Raw genomic sequence first — 18,961 nt, 5'->3', positions numbered from 1 at the left:
GTTATTCAGGCTCTGATCTTGTCCCATCTTTACTACTGTTCGATAGTATGGTCAGGTGCAGCAAAGAAAGACTTAGCAAAGCTGCAGCTGGTTCAACTTTAGCAGCACGCTTTGCCCTTAACACATAACTAACATCAACAACATGCATGATAGTGTTTAATGGTTGAGGAGAAATGGACTACTTTTAAGAAACGTGTGTGACAATGCCTAACCACTTGTATAATCTGTTTGCATACACTTCAAACAGACGTACATACCCCATCAGACATGTGACGATGGATTTCATCATGATACCCAAACAAACAAAAACACTAAATGCGTCGCTCAGTTATGTATCAAGTCATTGTGGAAAGCTCAGCCACCAGAGTTTACTCTGGCAAAAAGTAAGTTTAATTTACAATATGTTGTTGATCTTTTTTTATTTTTTTATCACAGCGCCTCACCTCTCTAAAGATCTAATTTAACTTTACTGTATATATGAATAGTGTGTAAATAGCATTTTTGTTGTCTGTCTTTCCAATAACTTTTTAAAATGTAATGTCTTATGTTTTTGTCTTACTGTTCTCTACTTTGTCATGTATTTGTACATTTCCTCTGGACCCCAGGAAGAGTAGCTGCTGCATGTTCAGCAGCTAATGGGGATCCTAATAAACTAAACTTAACTGAAAATGCTATTTCCTTTTAAGTATGATTTTCAGTCCAGAACTAGGCTTAATCTGTTTCTTGGAAACAGTCCCTAAATGTTGTCTTTTTTCCAGCTGCTGTGCTGTGGGCAGACTGACGCAGAGAGAACCATGATTCTGCTGACTCCATCCTCTGGTAAGTGCTTGTTTTTGGGTGCCCCTGGGAAAACGTGCATGACAAGGTTTTGATTATCTGTGTCAACACTGGAGGTCCTGGTAAGAATCATGCAAAACTTGTATCCTGTTTTATAAGTGTGGTGGTAAGGTACTGTAGTATGCAGTATTTGAGGGTAGATACAGTAGATGGAAATAGTCAAGCCCAAAGGGTCAAGTCAAAGACAGCCACGCATGTGAAGAGCTGGGTTGAGGACAGCTATGAGCCACTAGGCATAATGATGATGATAATAATTGTGTTTAGGTGCTGTAGCTAACATGGAAGTGAGTGGTGTTTTTTTCACATCTGAGAACACATTTTTCCTTAATACTTGTACTAGATTAGTGTTATAGCAGGTTGTCCACTTTCAAATGATACAGTGGATAATACATATTGTTACTCATCAATATATGTGACTATATAGATTTTAATTTAATGCTACAGCAATATCCTTTATTTCTATTTTTTGATGTACTGTTGCACCTTTTTTTCTAAGAGTGTAGGATCAGGTCCCCCCTTTCTTATTCATAATCTAAAAGGAAAAACTGGTCCTAGATCAGCACTTCTACTCTGAGACTGAATATGGGCCCAGAAATACTAACTTAAAAGTGTGAATGTGTCTAGCTCTGGCTTGATACTTGGATGGTATTTACCAGTGGTGAGACAGTTGACTGGCTGGATTAGGGATCAGACCTGGTGTATCCTTTCCACTGAGTTGTGAAACACAAGATGGCTATTTAGATTTTTCCGGAAGAGTAAGAAGTGTATTTCTGTCATAACTGGGTTATTTCAATATTTTAAAATATTTACTGTTCTTCTAGGCTAAACAGACTAAATATGTCTGGTTATTGTTTCAGCAAAGTTGATCATTTTGGGTTTTCTGGTTAGGTTGACGAAAGACCGGTAATGTAAAAGGGTAATGAGAAGCATGCTTGTCAAGTGAACGTAACTTCTTCTTAGAAGTTGTTGTTGGCTTGTGCTTTGTCTCATACACTGTTTTCTTTCAGATGAAGAGTGTTGAACTCGACTGGCTTTGGAATCACACGAAGTTCTGTGTGCAAAACAGAATAGTAGGAACATGACTTTAACCCTTTTTCACGTACAGACGTTAGTTTGTTAGACTATTGTTTTGTTAAGTTGCTATGGTAAGCTTTTTATTTATGTTCATTGTATTTAGTGCTGTGTGTGTCTTTTGTCTGCGAAGACAACCTCTTTGCTACTTTTATCACTTCAGTTTATTCACTTCTGTGTGAAATCTAAACTCCCTAGCAGAGCCACAGACACTCAAGAACAAAGATCCCTTTGTTTGCCTTAATTAAAAACCCTCACAGCATTGCAAGGAACAAAAACAGTTCTGGCCATAGTGAAGCAGCTTGCATCATTAGACCTTCCAGCTTGCTAAGTAAGATGACCTATACATAATGCCTTTCAATATATTTCAAGATTCTGTCATTATTATTTCAATGAGAGTCAAATTAAATTGCTCTTACAGTCATTCTTTGATTACTTTAACTGTGATGGAATTACTCAGTATTATACAGTTACTTCTGATAGGAACTTTGTTATAATAATACTTGGTTTCCACATAAAATGTATAAGGAAACTGTATTTGCAAGTAATTACTATGCCATTTCTACAATCTATGACAAAGACAGACAACCGACAAACGGTTAAATATTGATAATTTTTTAATAGCTTCCCATCCATGTGAAAGTTGCTGCCATGTGTTTGTCATTGTTCCAGGTCACTGGTTTTGCCAGTCAACCAGCTTAATGAATCAGTAGCCCGGTAGAGTCAATGTCTCAGGGTTGCACTATAGTAGTATGTGTGTAAGTCGCTCTGGATAAGAGCGTCTGCTAAATGACTTAAATGTAATGTAATGTGTGGAGGATAGTCCAGTACTATAGTATAGTACTATGTGTGGACAGTCCATTACTAAATCATAGTAGTATGTATGCACAGTCCCTTACTCCCTCCCCACCAGTCTGTATCCGCTATAAATGTACAATACACTGCCGGTCAAAGTTGTAGAACACCTACTCATTCAAGTGTTTTGATTATTTTGACCATTTTCTACATTGTAGAATAATAGTGAAGACATCAAAACTATGAAATAATACATATGGAATAATGTAGTAACCAAAAAAGTATTAAACAAATCAAAATATATTTTTGAGATTCTTCAAATAGCCACCCTTTGCCTTGATGACAGCTTGGTAACCAGCTTCACCTGGAATGATTTTCCAGCAGTCTTAAAGGAGTTCCCACATATGCTGAGCACTTGTTGGCTGCTTTTCCTTCCCTCTGCAGTCCGACTCATCCCAAACCATCTCAATTTAGTTGAGGTCGGCTGATTGTGGAGGCCAGGTCATCTGATTCAGCACTCCAGCACTCTCCTTCTTGGTCAAATAGCCCTTACACAGCCTGGAGGTGTGTTGGGTCATTGTCCTCTTGAAAACAAATGATAGTCCCACTAAGCCCAAACCAGATGGAATGGTGTATCGCTGCAGAATGCTGTGGTAGCCATGCTGGTTAAGTGTGCCTTGAATTTTAAATAAATCACAGACAGTGTCACCAGCAAAGCACCCCCACACTATAACACCATCTCCTCCAAGCTTTATGGTGGGAAATACACATGCAGAGATCATTCGTTCACCCACACCACATCTCACAAACACACGGTGGTTGGATCCAAAAATCTCACATTTGGACTCCAGTCCAAAGGACAAATGTCCGCCGGTCTAATGTCCATTGCTCGTGTTTCTTGGCCCAAGCAGTCTCTTCTTATTGGTGTCCTTTAGTAGTGGTTTCTTTGCAGTAATTTGACCATAATAAAGGCCTGATTCACACAGTCTCCTCTGAACAGTTGATGTTGATGTCTGTTACTCTGAAGCATTTATTTAGGCTGCATTTTCTGAGGCTGGTAACTCGAATGAACTCATCCTCTGCAGCAGAGGTAACTCTGGGTCTTCCATTCCTGTGGTGGTCCTCATGAGGGCCAGTTTCGTCATAGAGCTTGATGGTTTTTGCGACTGCACTTGAAGAAACTTTCAAAGTTCTTGATATTTTCCGTATTGACTGACTTTCATGTCTTTAAGTAATGATGGACTGTCATTTCTCTTTTTTGGCCTTTTACCAAATAGTATCACCCCCTACCTGGTCACAACACAACTGATATGCTCAAACGCATACAGAAGGAAAGAAATTCTACAAATGAACTTTTAAGAAGGCACACCTGTTAATTGAAATGCATTCCAGTTGACTACCTCATGAAGCTGGTTGAGAGAATGCCAAGAGTGAAAAGCTGTCATCAAGGCAAAGGGGGGCTACTTTGAAGAATCTGATTTGTTTAAAACTTTATTTTGGTTACTACATGATTCCATATGTGTTATTTCATAGTTTTGATGTCTTCTACTATTATACAATATAGAAAATAGTAAAATAAAGAAACCCTTGAATGAGTAGGTGTTCTAAAACTTTTGACCGGTAGTGTATATTTGCAAAATAAGTATTACGTGAGTCAATATGACTATAACAATATTGACACTATCAAATGGTGTTTACTGTACATACTGAGACAGCCCCCTCATTTGAATGTTTTATTCTGAAAAGTGGAATAGTCTTATCGAATGGTGGGTCTCCAATAAACGTACATACTACTTGGTAAGTGCTACTACTTTTTATTAGTTACATTAATCAGTTTTGTATAGGTTTGTAAATAATGTACAATTTGTATATTAAAAATTGTTTCTTTGCAAATGTTCATTCTTTGATAACGAAATACATGATTTAATACTGTGCTTCAAAAAAATTTAATTGTTACAATCTTAACCACTTATATGTATTTAGGTAATACCATATACTCAATATACTGTTTACAAGTACTACTGTAGGACGAATGCTGTTGGTGGGTGCATGGGGCTTTACTTTCGCCCTTTAATTTTCATTAATCTTTTTTCCATATCTTGGTACAACTGCTGATTGCTGTTCTGGTGTTGAGGGGCCACATAAGTAGCAAGTCATATGAGCCAAACAAGTTAAACCTGATCATTTGCAAAACACAATTGTTATAGCAATGATTATTTTGCGTGTTTGGTTTGTTTGACATCTGTTTAAACAGGATAGCACTTTTGGCATACTGTACAGCAGTATAAGTATGGCCATCAGATATGATATGGTCCTATAATATCTGTAGTGTTTTAGCAACAATCCTCTTCAGAGCAGCTAAGTGAACCTAAAATAGACCACTAGCTAATAGCAATCCCTGTCCTCACTGTTCTTAGGTTTCTTCCAGCACACCAATAAGCTCTTTCTGAGCGAGCAGGCCACTGGTGTCCAGCTCAAGGAGTTTGTACGCAAAAATGCAGCCAATGCTCTGTCTATGGCCAACATGCTTATGGGCATGGCCTCTATTCTCTGCAGCCTGAACGGGTGAGTGAACATACATTTCAGTGTCTGATTTTCTTTAAACTATAGTAAGGATTGAATGTTTCTACTAGTAAATTGATTTGTAAGTGGCAGTATTATGTTACAGTAGCGTACATCTTTGTTAATCTGTGAGGCATATGTTTTTTCTAAACAAATTTGATTGCCATATTGACAGTTAACACACATGTCCTGCCAAACAAGCTGAGCTGTTGAGGGAAGACCAAGATTAATACAAGCAGCTTAACAAGGTCAGGTCATCTGGCCTTTATCTCTAAAACATTATACAGCACACTTCAAACTCCACCCGTAAAGCGTTATTGAAGTTAAATAATATACACTCGTGGCCAGTTTTTATTAGGTATACCCATCTAGTACCAGGTCAGACCCAGTTGCCTCCAGAACAGCCTAAATTCTTCAGGGCATGGCTTCTACAAGGTGTAGCATTAAAATGTTGCTCAAATATCAAGGGACCTAAGGTGTGCCACGAAACAATTCCCCACACCACTGCTTAAATTACAAAATAATTACTTAGAACATAATTTGCGCGATAAAAAAAACCTGTTGATTTTATAGTGCCCCCTTAAAGTTGTTTATTAACCATGTATATTGACAGAGAACAGTGCACTATTTTATCTTGTACACTAAGAACTCGGAAGAGTTGCAGGGGAGAGAAGAATGAGCCTATTTGGGGAAAACAAAGTTGCTCATGACATGTTTTAAAAGGTCGCTTAGGTCACTTTTTTTTGCCCATTCTAACGTTCAATCAAACAGTAACTGAATGCCTCGACGACTACCAGCTTTATGTAGCCAGCCACATGACTCACTGTCTTTAGGAGCGAACCATTTTAATGAACTGGCCACTGAGTGTATATGGTGTGACAAGCACTAAGTAAGTAGAAGATACAGTACATCTTCTGCCAACAAGCATCCCTCGTGGTGTGACATTATCCTAAGTAGGTCCAAGTAATGCGTAGGTTATAATTGTGTAATTACAGTTATCATGTAATGTCTTAGTAATACCTAGTGAATTCTGTATTGTAAAATAAAATTCTACCCAACATTTGACCCTAATTTTCCAGCCACCAACATGCTGCCTGCTGGCTGGTCCTGATTGGCTACCTGCTGGACTTGGCAGACGGGGCAGTTGCCAGGCGACTGGATGCATGCTCTGCACTAGGTGAGTGGAGTGATGTCCATTACCAGGGTTAAACTTCCACAGACATGCTGATGCACTAGCCTGAAACATGTTCGTTTGAAAATGACTATGAGAGGGCAAGACCACACAAACATATGGAACCAGGTTAGTGATGCACACAGCCCAGCCCTCTACTACAGGCACTGGTCATTATAGCTGATGGATCAAAAGGCCTAAAAGGCAACAGTTACTCCTTAAAAGACAGAAAAATGAGGCATGTATAATGCAGAGAAGTGAATTTACCAATGTATTTACATATTTTACGGAGATAGAAGCCGATCAGCATACACTTACTTACAAAAATCTAGAACCTAAAAAGGTTATTTGGTTGTCTATAGGAGAACCCTTTGAAGAACCCTTTCTACAGAGTTCTACATGGAACCGAAAAGGGTTCTCCTATGGGGACAGCCGAAGAATCCCTTTGGAAGTGTAGATACAGTGCCCTCAAAGTATTTTCACCTCTTGACATTTTCCACATTTTGTTGTGATACAGCCTGAGTTTTAAATGGTTTAAATGATCACTGGTTTACACACAATACCCCGTAATGCCAAAGTGGGATTATGTTTTTAGACATGTTTCAGATTCAACAACAAAGACCAGGGAGGTTTTTCAATGTGTCGCAAAGAAGGGCACCTATTGGTAGAAAAAAAAGTTGTATATTCCTTTGAGCAGGAAGTTATTCATTTAACTTTTGATGGTGTATCAATACACCCAGTCACTACAAGGATACAGGCGTCCTTCATAACCCGGAGAGGAAGGAAACCCGTCAGGGATTTCACCAATGGTGACTTTAAAACAGTTTAACGGCTGTGATAAGAGAACTGAGGATGGAGCAACAACATTGTAGTTACTCCACAATACAAACCTAATTGACAGTAAAAAGGAAGCCTATACAGAATACAAGTTTTCTACAACATGCATCCTGTTTGCAATAAGGCACTAAAGTAAAACTGCAAAAAATGTGGCAAAGCATTTAACTTTTTGTCCAGAATGCAACATGTTTGGGGCAAATCCAAAAACTCATGACTGAGTACCACTCTCCTTATTTTCAAGCATAGTGGTGGCTGCATCATGTTATGGATGGACTTATAATTGTTAAGGACTGGGGAGTTTTTTGGGAGAAAGGAAACACAAAATACAGCTAAGCACAGGCAAAATCTTAAAGGAAAACCTGCTTCAGTCTGCTTCCCACCAGACACTGGGAGATGAATTCCCCTTTCAGCCGGACAATAACCTAAAACACAAGACCAAATATACGTTGGAGTTGCTTACCAAGAGGACATTGAATGGTCCTGAGTGGCCTTCAAAATCTATGGGATGACTTATAGCTGTATATACCAATGATCAACAACCAACTTGACAGAGCTGGAAAGATAATATTGTACAATCCAGGTGTGCAAAGCTCTTAGACTTACTCAGAGTCACAGCTGTAATTGCTGCCAAATGGTGGTTCTAATATGTATTGACTGTAAAGGGATTTCTTCCAGCGGACCAAAGCACAGCATGGTTGTTTTGATTCATGTTTTAATAAATCACTTCACATGAACAAACTAACAAAAACAAAAACGTGAAAACCCAAACAAGCCCTATCTGGTGCAAAACACAGAGACAGGAACAATCACCCACAAAACCCAACACAAAACAGGCTACCTAAATATGGTTCCCAATCAGAGACAATGACTAACACCTGCCTCTGATTGAGAACCATATCAGGCCAAACATAGAAATAGACAAACCAGACACACAACATAGAATGCCCACCCAGCTCACGTCCTGACCAACACTAAAACAAGGAAAACACATACGAACGATGGACAGAATGTGACATTGACTCAGTGCTGTGAATACTTATGTTAATGAGATTTATATATTTAATTTTCAATAAATGTGCAAATATTTCTAAAAACATGTTTTCACTGTCATTATGGAGTGTTGGGTGTAAATGGGTGAGAATTTGTTTTAATCCATTTTGAATTCAGGCTGTAACACATTAAGTTGAGCGGTATGGTTACTTTCAGAAGGAACTCTAAGTGACAGCAGATAACTGGTTTTCCCTCTGAAGACGCCATAAGAAAACCTTCTTAAATGACATATGACATGGAGAATCCAAAAGGCACCTAAGTGACAGCAAACCAAACGACTTTGAATTGCACTTGTACTTGCTGTCACTGCTATCCTGATCTGCTTCTATCTTTGTATGTAGTTCAATAAATTCTTCTCTGCATTGCAATTGCTTCATGTTGTTGAATTCCCTCTGCCGTAGGGCTATTTAAAAGACTTGTGTATTATTAGGAAATGGCATAGCTAACGTTTCCATACTCATTGTTCCCGACACAGCACATTCTCAAATGATCACAACATAAAAGTACATACTTTGTACATGACAACCTCCTGTGTGCAGATAGTCACGTCTACACTACCGTGGTCGCCACGGCTGCCTGAAATAGCTCCCAGCAGGTGCACCACAATGCGTCGTCACCCGGACATTTCAGGCTTTGTGTCCCGACAGTATTTTTCTGCATGACTTTGCAGGTGGGTGTTGTTGTACCCCCCCCCCCCCTTTTTTTTGTGTCAATTGAACAATCACTTTACGATTAAGCATTCTAGTTCGGGGAGATCATGCTCCAATTGTCTGTTTTATCCCAATGCTTTGGGCTCTCAGCATACCTGAAATTGCTAAAATTGTTGACCCCTGTGCTGTGGAATTCCATCTCGTTCATTGGAGCTGGGGTCAAAATCACCTCATGCTCGTCGCTCAGTGAAAACATTCTCCCTGCTTAGGGGGGACAAATAGACTGTGGGCATTTGGGAATTTGTTTACAGAGGAAAGTGTCAGGCCTGAAAGGTTGACACCGAAATGTCCACTACAGACAAACACACTCACGCATGCACGCACGTGCACATACTCACACACACTGATAAGTAGGCCGTTGGCATAAACAAGATTAGATAAACTTGTTTTGCCTTATGTAAGAAGGCATTAGCAGTGAACTAGCCTCACAGCAGTAACATGTTAATCTGTGATCTGTGTGACTCGAAGTTATGAAACAAATGTATAACTAGTCACTTCCTGTCTTCTGGTTCAGGTGCTAAACTGGATGATTTTGCAGATTTCACAACTTTTGGGATTGCAACTTCATTGCTCCTGAGGACACATGCCTTAATGGACAACATCCTGTGCATGTGCTATGTCCTGTCTGTGATTGTCCGACTCTGCTTCTTCTCCAGCGGTAAGGAACGCCTTCAAGCAGAAAAAAGCATGGTATCCCTTGTGAAATCCTAGGATAATAGTATGATCAATTTCTAGACAGTCTACGAAAACATTTCTTTGTGTATTTGCCATTCAGGAAAAAAACCTAATCTTTGGGTATTTCAGATTCAGAAGTCCTGATGTGGGTTCTGTCTCTCTTTCTGTGGCTCTTCTTCTCTAGGCATCCCCTTCATGTACCGTGGCCTGCCATGTATCTACTCTTCTGCCATCCTTGCCTGTCTCTCCCTGCTGACCGGAGGTAACATGGTGATCCTGCGGGTCACTGCTGTGGCCATGATCCTCTTCATGGTCAACCAGGGATTCTACCCACACGACAGGGTCCTGGAGTCACAGGCCTGGAAGAAGGTGGTCTACGCTGGAGGTAATACTCAAGACCAGTGTTTCTTAATCCTGGTCCAGGGGACCCAAAGGAGTGCACAATTTAGTTTTTACCCTAGCACTACAAATCAAATCAAATGAATTTATATAGCCCTTCGTATATCAGCTGATATCTCAAAGTGCTGTACAGAAGGAAAAACTCCCTAGAAAGGCCAAAACCTAGGAAGAAACCTAGAGAGGAACCAGGCTATGTGGGGTGGCCAGTCCTCTTCTGGCTGTGCCGGGTGGAGATTATAACAGAACATGGCCAAGATGTTCAAATGTTCATAAATGACCAGCATGGTCGAATAATAATAAGGCAGAACAGTTGAAACTGGAGCAGCAGCACGGTCAGGTTTAAGTTGAAATTGGAGCAGCAGCACGGCCAGGTGAACTGGGGACAGCAAGGAGTCATCATGTCAGGTAGTCCTGGGGCATGGACCTAGGGCTCAGGTCCTCCGAGAGAGCGAAAGAAAGAGAGAAGGAGAGAATTAGAGAATGCACACTTAGATTCACACAGGACACCGAATAGGACAGGAGAAGTACTCCAGATATAACAAACTGACCCTAGCCCCCCGACACATAAACTACTGCAGCATAAATACTGGAGGCTGAGACAGGAGGGGTCAGGAGACACTCTGGCCCCATCCGAGGACACCCCCGGACAGGGCCAAACAGGAAGGATATAACCCCACCCACTTTGCCAAGCACAAGCCCCCACACCACTAGAGGGATATCTTCAACCACCAACTTACCATCCTGAGACAAGGCTGAGTATAGCCCACAAAGATCTCCGCCATGGCACAACCCAAGTGGGGGCGCCAACCCAGACAGGATGACCACATCAGTGAATCAACCCACTCCGGTGATGCACGCCTTCCAGGGACGGCATGAGAGAGCCCCAGTAAGCCAGTGACTCAGCCCCTGTAATAGGGTTAGAGGCAGAGAATCCCAGTGGAAAGAGGGGAACCGGCCAGGCAAAGACAGCAAGGGCAGTTCGTTGCTCCAGAGCCTTTCCGTTCACCTTCCCACTCCTGGGCCAGACTACACTCAATCATATGACCCACTGAAGAGATGAGTCTTCAGTAAGGACTTAAAGTTTGAGACCGAGTTTGCGTCTCTGACATGGGTCGGCAGACCGTTCTATAAAAATGGAGCTCTATAGGAGAAAGCCCTGCCTCCAGCTGTTTGCTTAGAAATTCTAGGGACAATTAGGAGGCCTGTGTCTTGTGACCGTAGAGTATGTGTAGGTATGTACGGCAGGACCAAATCAGAGAGATAAGTAGGAGCAAGCCCATGTAATGCTTTGTAGGTTAGCAGTAAAACCTTGAAATCAGCCCTTGCTTTGACAGGAAGCCAGTGTAGAGAGGCTAGCACTGGAGTAATATAATATTTTTTTTTGGTTCTAGTCAGGATTCTAGCAGCCGTATTTAGCACCAACTGAAGTTTATTTAGTGCTTTATCCGGGTAGCCGGAAAGTAGAGCATTGCAGTAGTCTAACCTAGAAGTGACAAAAGCATGGATGAATTTTTCTGCATCATTTTTGGACAGAAAGTTTCTGATTTTTGCAATATTACGTAGATGGAAAAAAGCTGTCCTTGAAATGTGTTCTTCAAAAGAGAGATCAGGGTCCAGAGTAACGCAGAGGTCCTTCACAGTTTTATTTGAGACGACTGTACAACCATTAAGATTAATTGTCAGATTCAACAGAAGATCTCTTTGTTTCTTGGGACCTAGAAGAAGCATCTCTGTTTTGTCCGAGTTTAGAAGTAGAAAGTTTGCAGCCATCCACTTCCTTATGTCTGAAACACATGCATCTAGCAAGGGCAATTTTGGGGCTTCACCATGTTTCATTGTAATGTACAGCTGTGTGTCATCCGCATAGCAGTGAAAGTTAACATTATGTTTTCGAATAACATCCCCAAGAGGTAAAATATATAGTGAAAACAATAGTGGTCCTAAAACGGAACCTTGAGGAACACCAACATTTACAGTTGATTTGTCAGAGGACAAACCATTCACAGAGACTAACTGATATCTTTCCGACAGATAAGATCTAAACCAGGCCAGAACTTGTCCGTGTAGACCAATTTGGGTTTCCAATCTCTCCAGAAGAATGTGGTGATCGATGGTATCAAAAGCAGCACTAAGGTCTAGGAGCACGAGGACAGATGCAGAGCCTCGGTCCGATGCCATTAAAATGTAATTTACCACCTTCACAAGTGCCGTCTGGGGGCTATGATGGGGTCTAAAACCAGACTGAAGCATTTCGTATACATTGTTTGTCTTCAGGAAGGCAGTAAGTTGCTGCGCAACAGCCTTTTCTAAAATTTTTGAGAGGAATGGAAGATTCGATATAGCCCGATAGTTTTTTATATTTTCTGGGTCAAGGTTTGGCTTTTTCAAAAGAGGCTTTATTACTGCCACTTTTAGTGAGTTTGGTACACATCCGGTGGATAGAGAGCCGTTTATTATGTTCACCATAGGAGGGCCAAGCACAGGAAGCAGCTCTTTCAGTAGTTTAGTTGGAATAGGGTCCAGTATACAGCTTGAAGGTTTAGAGGCTATGATTATTTTCATCATTGTGTCAAGAGATATAGTACTAAAACACTTGAGCGTCTCTCTTGATCCTAGGTCCTGGGAGAGTTGTGCAGACTCAGGACAACTGAGCTTTGAAGGAATACGCAGATTTAAAGAGGAGTCCGTAATTTGCTTTCTAATAATCATAATCTTTTCCTCAAAGAAGTTCATGAATGTATCACTGCTAAAGTGAAAGTAATTTTCTCTTGGGGAATGCTGCTTTTTAGTTAGCTTTGCGACAGTATCAAAAAGGAGTTTCGGATTGTTCTTTTTGTCCTCAATTAAGTTAGAAAAATAGGATGATCGAGCAGCAGTAAGGGCTCTTCGGTACTGCACGGTACTGTCTTTCCAAGCTAGTCGGAAGACTTCCAGTTTGGTGTGGTGCCATTTCCGTTCCAATTTTCTGGAAGCTTGCTTCAGAGCTCGGGTATTTTCTGTTTACCAGGGAGCTAGTTTCTTATGAGAAATGTTTTTAGTTTTTAGGGGTGCAACTGCATCTAGGGTATTGCCAATGTTAAATTGAGTTCCTCAGTTAGGTGGTTAACTGATTTTTGTCCTCTGGTGTCCTTGGGTAGGCAGAGGAAGTCTGGAAGGGCATCAAGGAATCTTTGTGTTGTCTGTGAATTTATAGCACGACTTTTGATGTTCCTTGGTTGGGGTCTGAGCAGATTATTTGTTGCAATTGCAAACGTAATAAAATGGTGGTCCGATAGTCCAGGATTATGAGGAAAAACATTAAGATCCACAACATTTATTCCATGGGACAAAACTAGGTCCAGAGTATGACTGTGACAGTGAGTGGGTCCAGAGACATGTTGATGATGGCTCCGAAAGCCTTTTGGAGTGGGTCTGTGGACTTTTCCATGTGAATATTAAAGTCACCAAAGATTAGAATATTATCTGCTATCACTACAAGGTCCAATAGGAATTCAGGGAACTCAGTGAGGAACGCTGTATATGGCCCAGGAGGCCTGTAAACAGTAGCTATAAAAAGTGATTGAGTAGGCTACATAGATTTCATGACTATAAGCTCAAAAGACGAAAACGTAAATTGAAATTTGTAAATTGAAATTTGCTATCGTAAATGTTAGCAACACCTCCGCCTTTCAACTGATCAAATGTTTGAGTTGATTAGTGGAATCAGGTGTGTGGTGCTAGCCTCATACACCCAGCCTGAACTCACGAGCTTACATAAATTATTTGCTACACGGATCATTTATGTAAGCTCACAAGATCAGGCTGGTTGTGCGTTGCTAGTGTAGAGCTAGGCCCCCATGACCAGCATTAAGAAACATAACCAGTGTTGTGGAAATTCAGTACTGAGAGAGATGTGGTCATTTCTTCAAACAATCAAGGAGCATCATAAGCCACTCTGGCTTCATCCTGTCGTTATCTGCACATGGGTTGTTGTCTTAACCCCATGCTGACTTAGTTTCCCAGATGCAAGGATGCTTTTGAGACAATGAGGAATTGTTCTACTCCTAAGCTATCTCTAGTAAAACACATTCTTGTCTCTGTAATGCAGTCTTTAACCCATTTGTCAGCTCAAGCCATCTCCAGTGACCATACACACAGATTAGCTGCAGTGAAGTAGAGTGGAGCCCATGAAAACACAGACACTAGCAGGACAGAAATGTCTTACCATTAGGTAAATATCAATTGTTAACCATCAATATCAAATAAACCAGGTAAATATGCCATTTTTCTATCACAAGAGGTAGTAGAGAGGAATTGAATTAGCTGTTGAAAGATAAAGGCGAAGGCTTGAACTGTTCCGCCTCTGTCCCACCCCCCTGGACGCCTCTTCCCTTGAGCTCAACAGCCGTATCACATTCTGCGCATCATGTGTTACGTAGCTGCTCCCTTCATGTTTCCCACTTTACTCGCTGTCAGTCGTGAATGATAATTCTTCAAGTTTTACCGGTGAAACATCCATGCTGCATCTGCATGCCAACCATTAGATCTCAATTAGTTACATGGGAATATGCATTTTAGATATTCTTAAATTATGTACAGTGTTTCGTGATAGAAATTTAAAGCAGGCAGTGCTAAACTGCAGTATTCTTGTGTTTTGGATTCAATCAAAGCACATGTTATACCTAGTGGCGCATGCTGTGTAGTTTTGACCGCATGTGAGAGAAATGCAATCATTCACACAATCATCCTAAAATATCAAGACATTTCTCAAGAAATTAGTTGGCTGTTTTTGTCTTACATTAATATTAGCATATTATATTTGGTTCTGTAATATACTAATGAAACATGATGTTATCTTGCAGACATTGATTCAGCTGATCTAACTTTATTAAACAAGCACCATTCTCCATGTATTGAAACTCATTCGAGTAGCCTATTCTCTCGGGCAGCGAATGTTTTTTAATAAATGTATTTGCGAACATCTTCCCATTTAAAACAAAAATCAACTAATATGTCAGCTCCATGACTTTAAATAGTTTTAATAATGTTGAACATTGACACCAGTAGGAATAGAAACACCAATGATACATTTGAGGTAAATTAGTATTGTCTTAAATGGAGGTCAGATGGTCAAATCTAAGGCCATTAAACCTTTAAAAAAAGATTGACTTAAGTGATATGATTAATCACAATATGATCTCCCTTCATTTCAATTGAGTAACACCAAGTGACACTTTGGATGTAGTCACACCAAGATTATCAATGGAGTCCTCAAATTTATGACATACTAAAAGGGTGTGATTAGCTAGTAATTTAATATACACCCCTCCCTAATAACTTTGCCACTGGAGGGAATGCTCAAGGTCCTTGTATGACTGATTTTTCCACACTGCAACACCAATGACCTAAAACCTAGGGAAACATTTGTTTAAAAAAAGGTATTTAAATAGTTATTTTTTTTATTGATCTCTACAATTTTGTTTATTTTCTAGCATTTAAAATAATAGATAAACCTCTCAATCCCCAAAACATGTCACTACAACTCTACCGGGTTACTACTGGGGCAAGCCAAAGTACTTTAAACAATGCATAAACATCAAGTTTTGCAGTATAAATGGCTCACTTTATGTTTTATCATTGATAAAAAGTTCAATATAAACACAAACTTGTATGATGTGTGGCAATTTGTCGTTTTAAAGAGTTTTTCATGGTTGCAAAGGCAAGGGAGCAAATGCCACCATAATTCAAGAACAACTCAGGTGATAGGCTAACCATGTTTGACAATGACAACATGACCGTCAATTCAAGTGATCAGTCTGCCGCAAATAGGTTACAATGTGCGTGGGCACTAAATTTACTTGTTTATAGTTACAACAACTTGCCAAAGTTTGTGTGAGTGAGAACAGAAAAGAGGGGCAAGTGGCAGCAGGAGCAGCATCTACTGAAACGTTTTTGCGTAGTCTAGAGAAGGCTGGATTGTTTACCAATCAGGAAGACCGTCCGGAGAATTCGGCCAAGCAGCCACTCCATGAAAATAAAGCCTGGGAAACACTCTTCTGTGAAACATCCAATGTACCATTTTAGTTTAAAGAGGTGTTAAAACAAATGGATGTTTGGTCCTGTAAAATCTATTGGAATGTTGATACCAGGTACTTTACGCATGTGAGCAGTAAAGAGTCCTCGCTTTCAGAATAAGAGTTCATACTTAAATCTCAAATGAAAGTTTAGGAAGCTTATTCATGTTTCAGAACCCAAAAATCCAGCAATGAGAAAGGTAGGTTATTCGTTTAGCTAGGCTATTCATCAAATGTTTCTGTTTTGTTTTGCAGGAGTTGTCATCGTGTTCTGTTCCTCTTTCCCTCCGGCATGTGTGTACTACCTGTTGTGGTCTGTGTCCTACATTTTGTTCCCAACAACACTATGGAGCTGCAAAGTGTAGTAGGCATTAAAGGCCTTGCTACAAATTCACACTCGCACATGGCTTGTCAACAGGCTGTCCAGTGGGGTTAACTAAAGCGCCCAGACTGCTGCTGCCTACAGCGGATCGAAACAGGACGTAAGAGGACGTTGTAATGTTTTTGTAAGATTGAACTGCCTTCTTCATCATGAACACTTGATGGAAACTGTACCTTAGCCATTTTGTTTTTGAATAAGATAGGGTTTGGGTATCTGTAGCTATTATGTTTGTACAATACAACTGCAGAGTCGTACTGTACTGCCTAGTGTGTGTGTGTACTGTATCATCCTCATGCACAAATTGTGCTTGAAATTACTTCAACAATAATACAAAAAAGTATTTTCAGTCATTAATAAAGTCATTGAGTAGCAGTTTTTACTGTAAAGAATGAGAAAATGTCAACAGTTTTTGCAGTAAAAAAAACATGGCCCCCTTTTTTTTCTGAACATAGATTCAAACTAGATTCAAACATGTGGCAAGCTCTCAATTTGTAAGATATTTGTAATACAAAAAAAAGTTTAATTATATTGCAGATACAAACCAAGTCCATTAAATCATGTTTTTTTAAATTACGGAAGACACTACCATCTCGAGATCTTATGTTCTACTGTACTTAAAATAACTACCAAAGTGATTGTACATAAGAATTGTGTGTGGATATGAGATTGTTGAGAAATATTGTTTTTTTTTATTTTCCCATCAACTGCATTCTTTAATTGGAATAGTATTTTTTTCTTCCTTAAAATGTTCTAGCCATTTTCAAACAAGATTAGTTTGCTTTTATTGCTAGCAAAATGTAATTGTGCTTTAATTTAAGTGTTTATGTTCCCACCAGATATACAGTGCCCTCTGTAATTATTGGGACAATTAAGCATTTTTTTCTACTTTTGGCTCTATATTTGGTTTGGATTTGAACTCAAACAATGACTATGAGGTTAAAGTGCAGACTGTCAGCTTGAATGTGAAGGTATTTCATCCATACTGGGTGAATTGTTTAGAAATTACATCACTTTTTCAAAAACAAAAAATTCACGTGTGTAGTAAAACATTACATTTTTGGTCCCATATTTGTAGCACGCAATAATTACATCAAGCTTTTGACTCTAAAAAATGTTGGATGCATTTGCTGTTTTGTTTTGGTTGTTTCAAATGGTTTTGTGCCCAATAGAAATGAATGGTACATGATGTATTGTCATTGGAGTCACTTTTCCTGTGAATAGAAATGTTTCTAAGCACTTGGTAGAACACATTGTAGCACAGATAATCCTGAATGAGTCGTGAATAAAAATGATAACCGCCCCTGTTATTGTAATGGTGAAAGTTTAGCATGTCTTGTGGCGTCTGATACTTTTTCACTCATTATTCATGGTTCATTCGGGATTATCTGTAATCGTGGTAGCATCCACATTGATATAGAAGTGTTTAGAAACATTATTTTCAATAAAAGTCAAACAAATTACACAATACATTATTTACCATTAATTTATATTGGTCAGAAAATAATCTGAAACACAACTAAAACATAGAGCAAATACATCCAACAAAATTGTTATTGAATATGAGACCAAATAGTACTTTTTACTACTTTAATACACAAATGAATTTGTCCCTCCCATTTTAGGGGAGCAATGTACAAAAAGTCCTGTCATTTCTAAACGGTGAACCTGCTATGGATTAAATACCCTCAAGTTAAAACTGAGGGTCTGCACTTTAACCTCAAAGTCATTGTTTGATTTCAAATCCAAACTTTTGGAGTATAGAGTCAATAGAAGAAAATGCTTCACTGTTCCAATAATTACAGAAGGCACTGTATATTAAAATGATCATAGGCGAGCTATGGTAAATACAATAATGGTCATTCATATAAAATGACTGGGTTCTCAGTTATCTTATTAAATGCCCACACCAGTAGATCTCCACTTTCTTCTAGCTGAAAGACGATGGCCAGAGTTTACCCATGCAGTTTGACAATGATTTAAGTCCAAGTATATTTGTGCTTGAAGTGACATCTGAACTGCCTGCTTTTCCCAAATCCGTGTGAATGCGGTGTCTTTTCCTATGACGTACACATTATTTTCAGCCTCCGTTTTGTTTCAGGGCTGGGTTTTATTTGAATGTTACCACCCACCACCAGCATGGCTTTGTTTATGATTTAGAAACCGCTGCAAAAGTTATTCATCTTGGACCATGATGTTGAGCCAAACAGTCCTCTGTCCACTTGACTGCCTGAACCATGGAGCATATTAAAATAATTGTTTTATTTTACCATAAAATGATCATAAGCCATTGGATACTTTTGTCAATTTTCGCTATATATATGGTATATTGCGTGATATGTTAGCATTTCGCAAACCCGCTACCACTGTCACCCCAAGATGAACGGTTTTGATTCACTACACGCTTCACTGCTTTGATTGG

General features: G+C 39.6%; 1 protein-coding gene across 2 annotated transcripts in view; it reads left to right on the top strand.

Annotated features, from left to right (window-relative positions):
- tmem269 (transmembrane protein 269) overlaps positions 1-18,834 on the top strand; it is a 32,001-nt gene extending 13,167 nt beyond the window's left edge. The window contains exons 2-8 of one of the 2 annotated variants that reach the window (XM_046344357.1): positions 248-383; positions 759-819; positions 5,121-5,268; positions 6,345-6,442; positions 9,548-9,691; positions 9,893-10,093; positions 16,416-18,834. In XM_046344357.1, coding sequence (XP_046200313.1) covers positions 276-383; positions 759-819; positions 5,121-5,268; positions 6,345-6,442; positions 9,548-9,691; positions 9,893-10,093; positions 16,416-16,525 — 870 coding nt within the window. In that variant the 5' untranslated portion in view covers positions 248-275 and the 3' untranslated portion in view covers positions 16,526-18,834. The remainder of the gene's footprint in view (positions 1-247; positions 384-758; positions 820-5,120; positions 5,269-6,344; positions 6,443-9,547; positions 9,692-9,892; positions 10,094-16,415) is intronic. The other variant, XM_046344358.1, reaches the window with a different exon arrangement.
- Positions 18,835-18,961: the final 127 nt, after the last annotated feature.

Source organism: Oncorhynchus gorbuscha, linkage group LG03 (assembly GCF_021184085.1).
Source record: "Oncorhynchus gorbuscha isolate QuinsamMale2020 ecotype Even-year linkage group LG03, OgorEven_v1.0, whole genome shotgun sequence".
In the NCBI taxonomy this organism is placed as follows: domain Eukaryota; kingdom Metazoa; phylum Chordata; class Actinopteri; order Salmoniformes; family Salmonidae; genus Oncorhynchus; species Oncorhynchus gorbuscha.
This window is presented reverse-complemented; position numbering and strand designations above follow the sequence as displayed.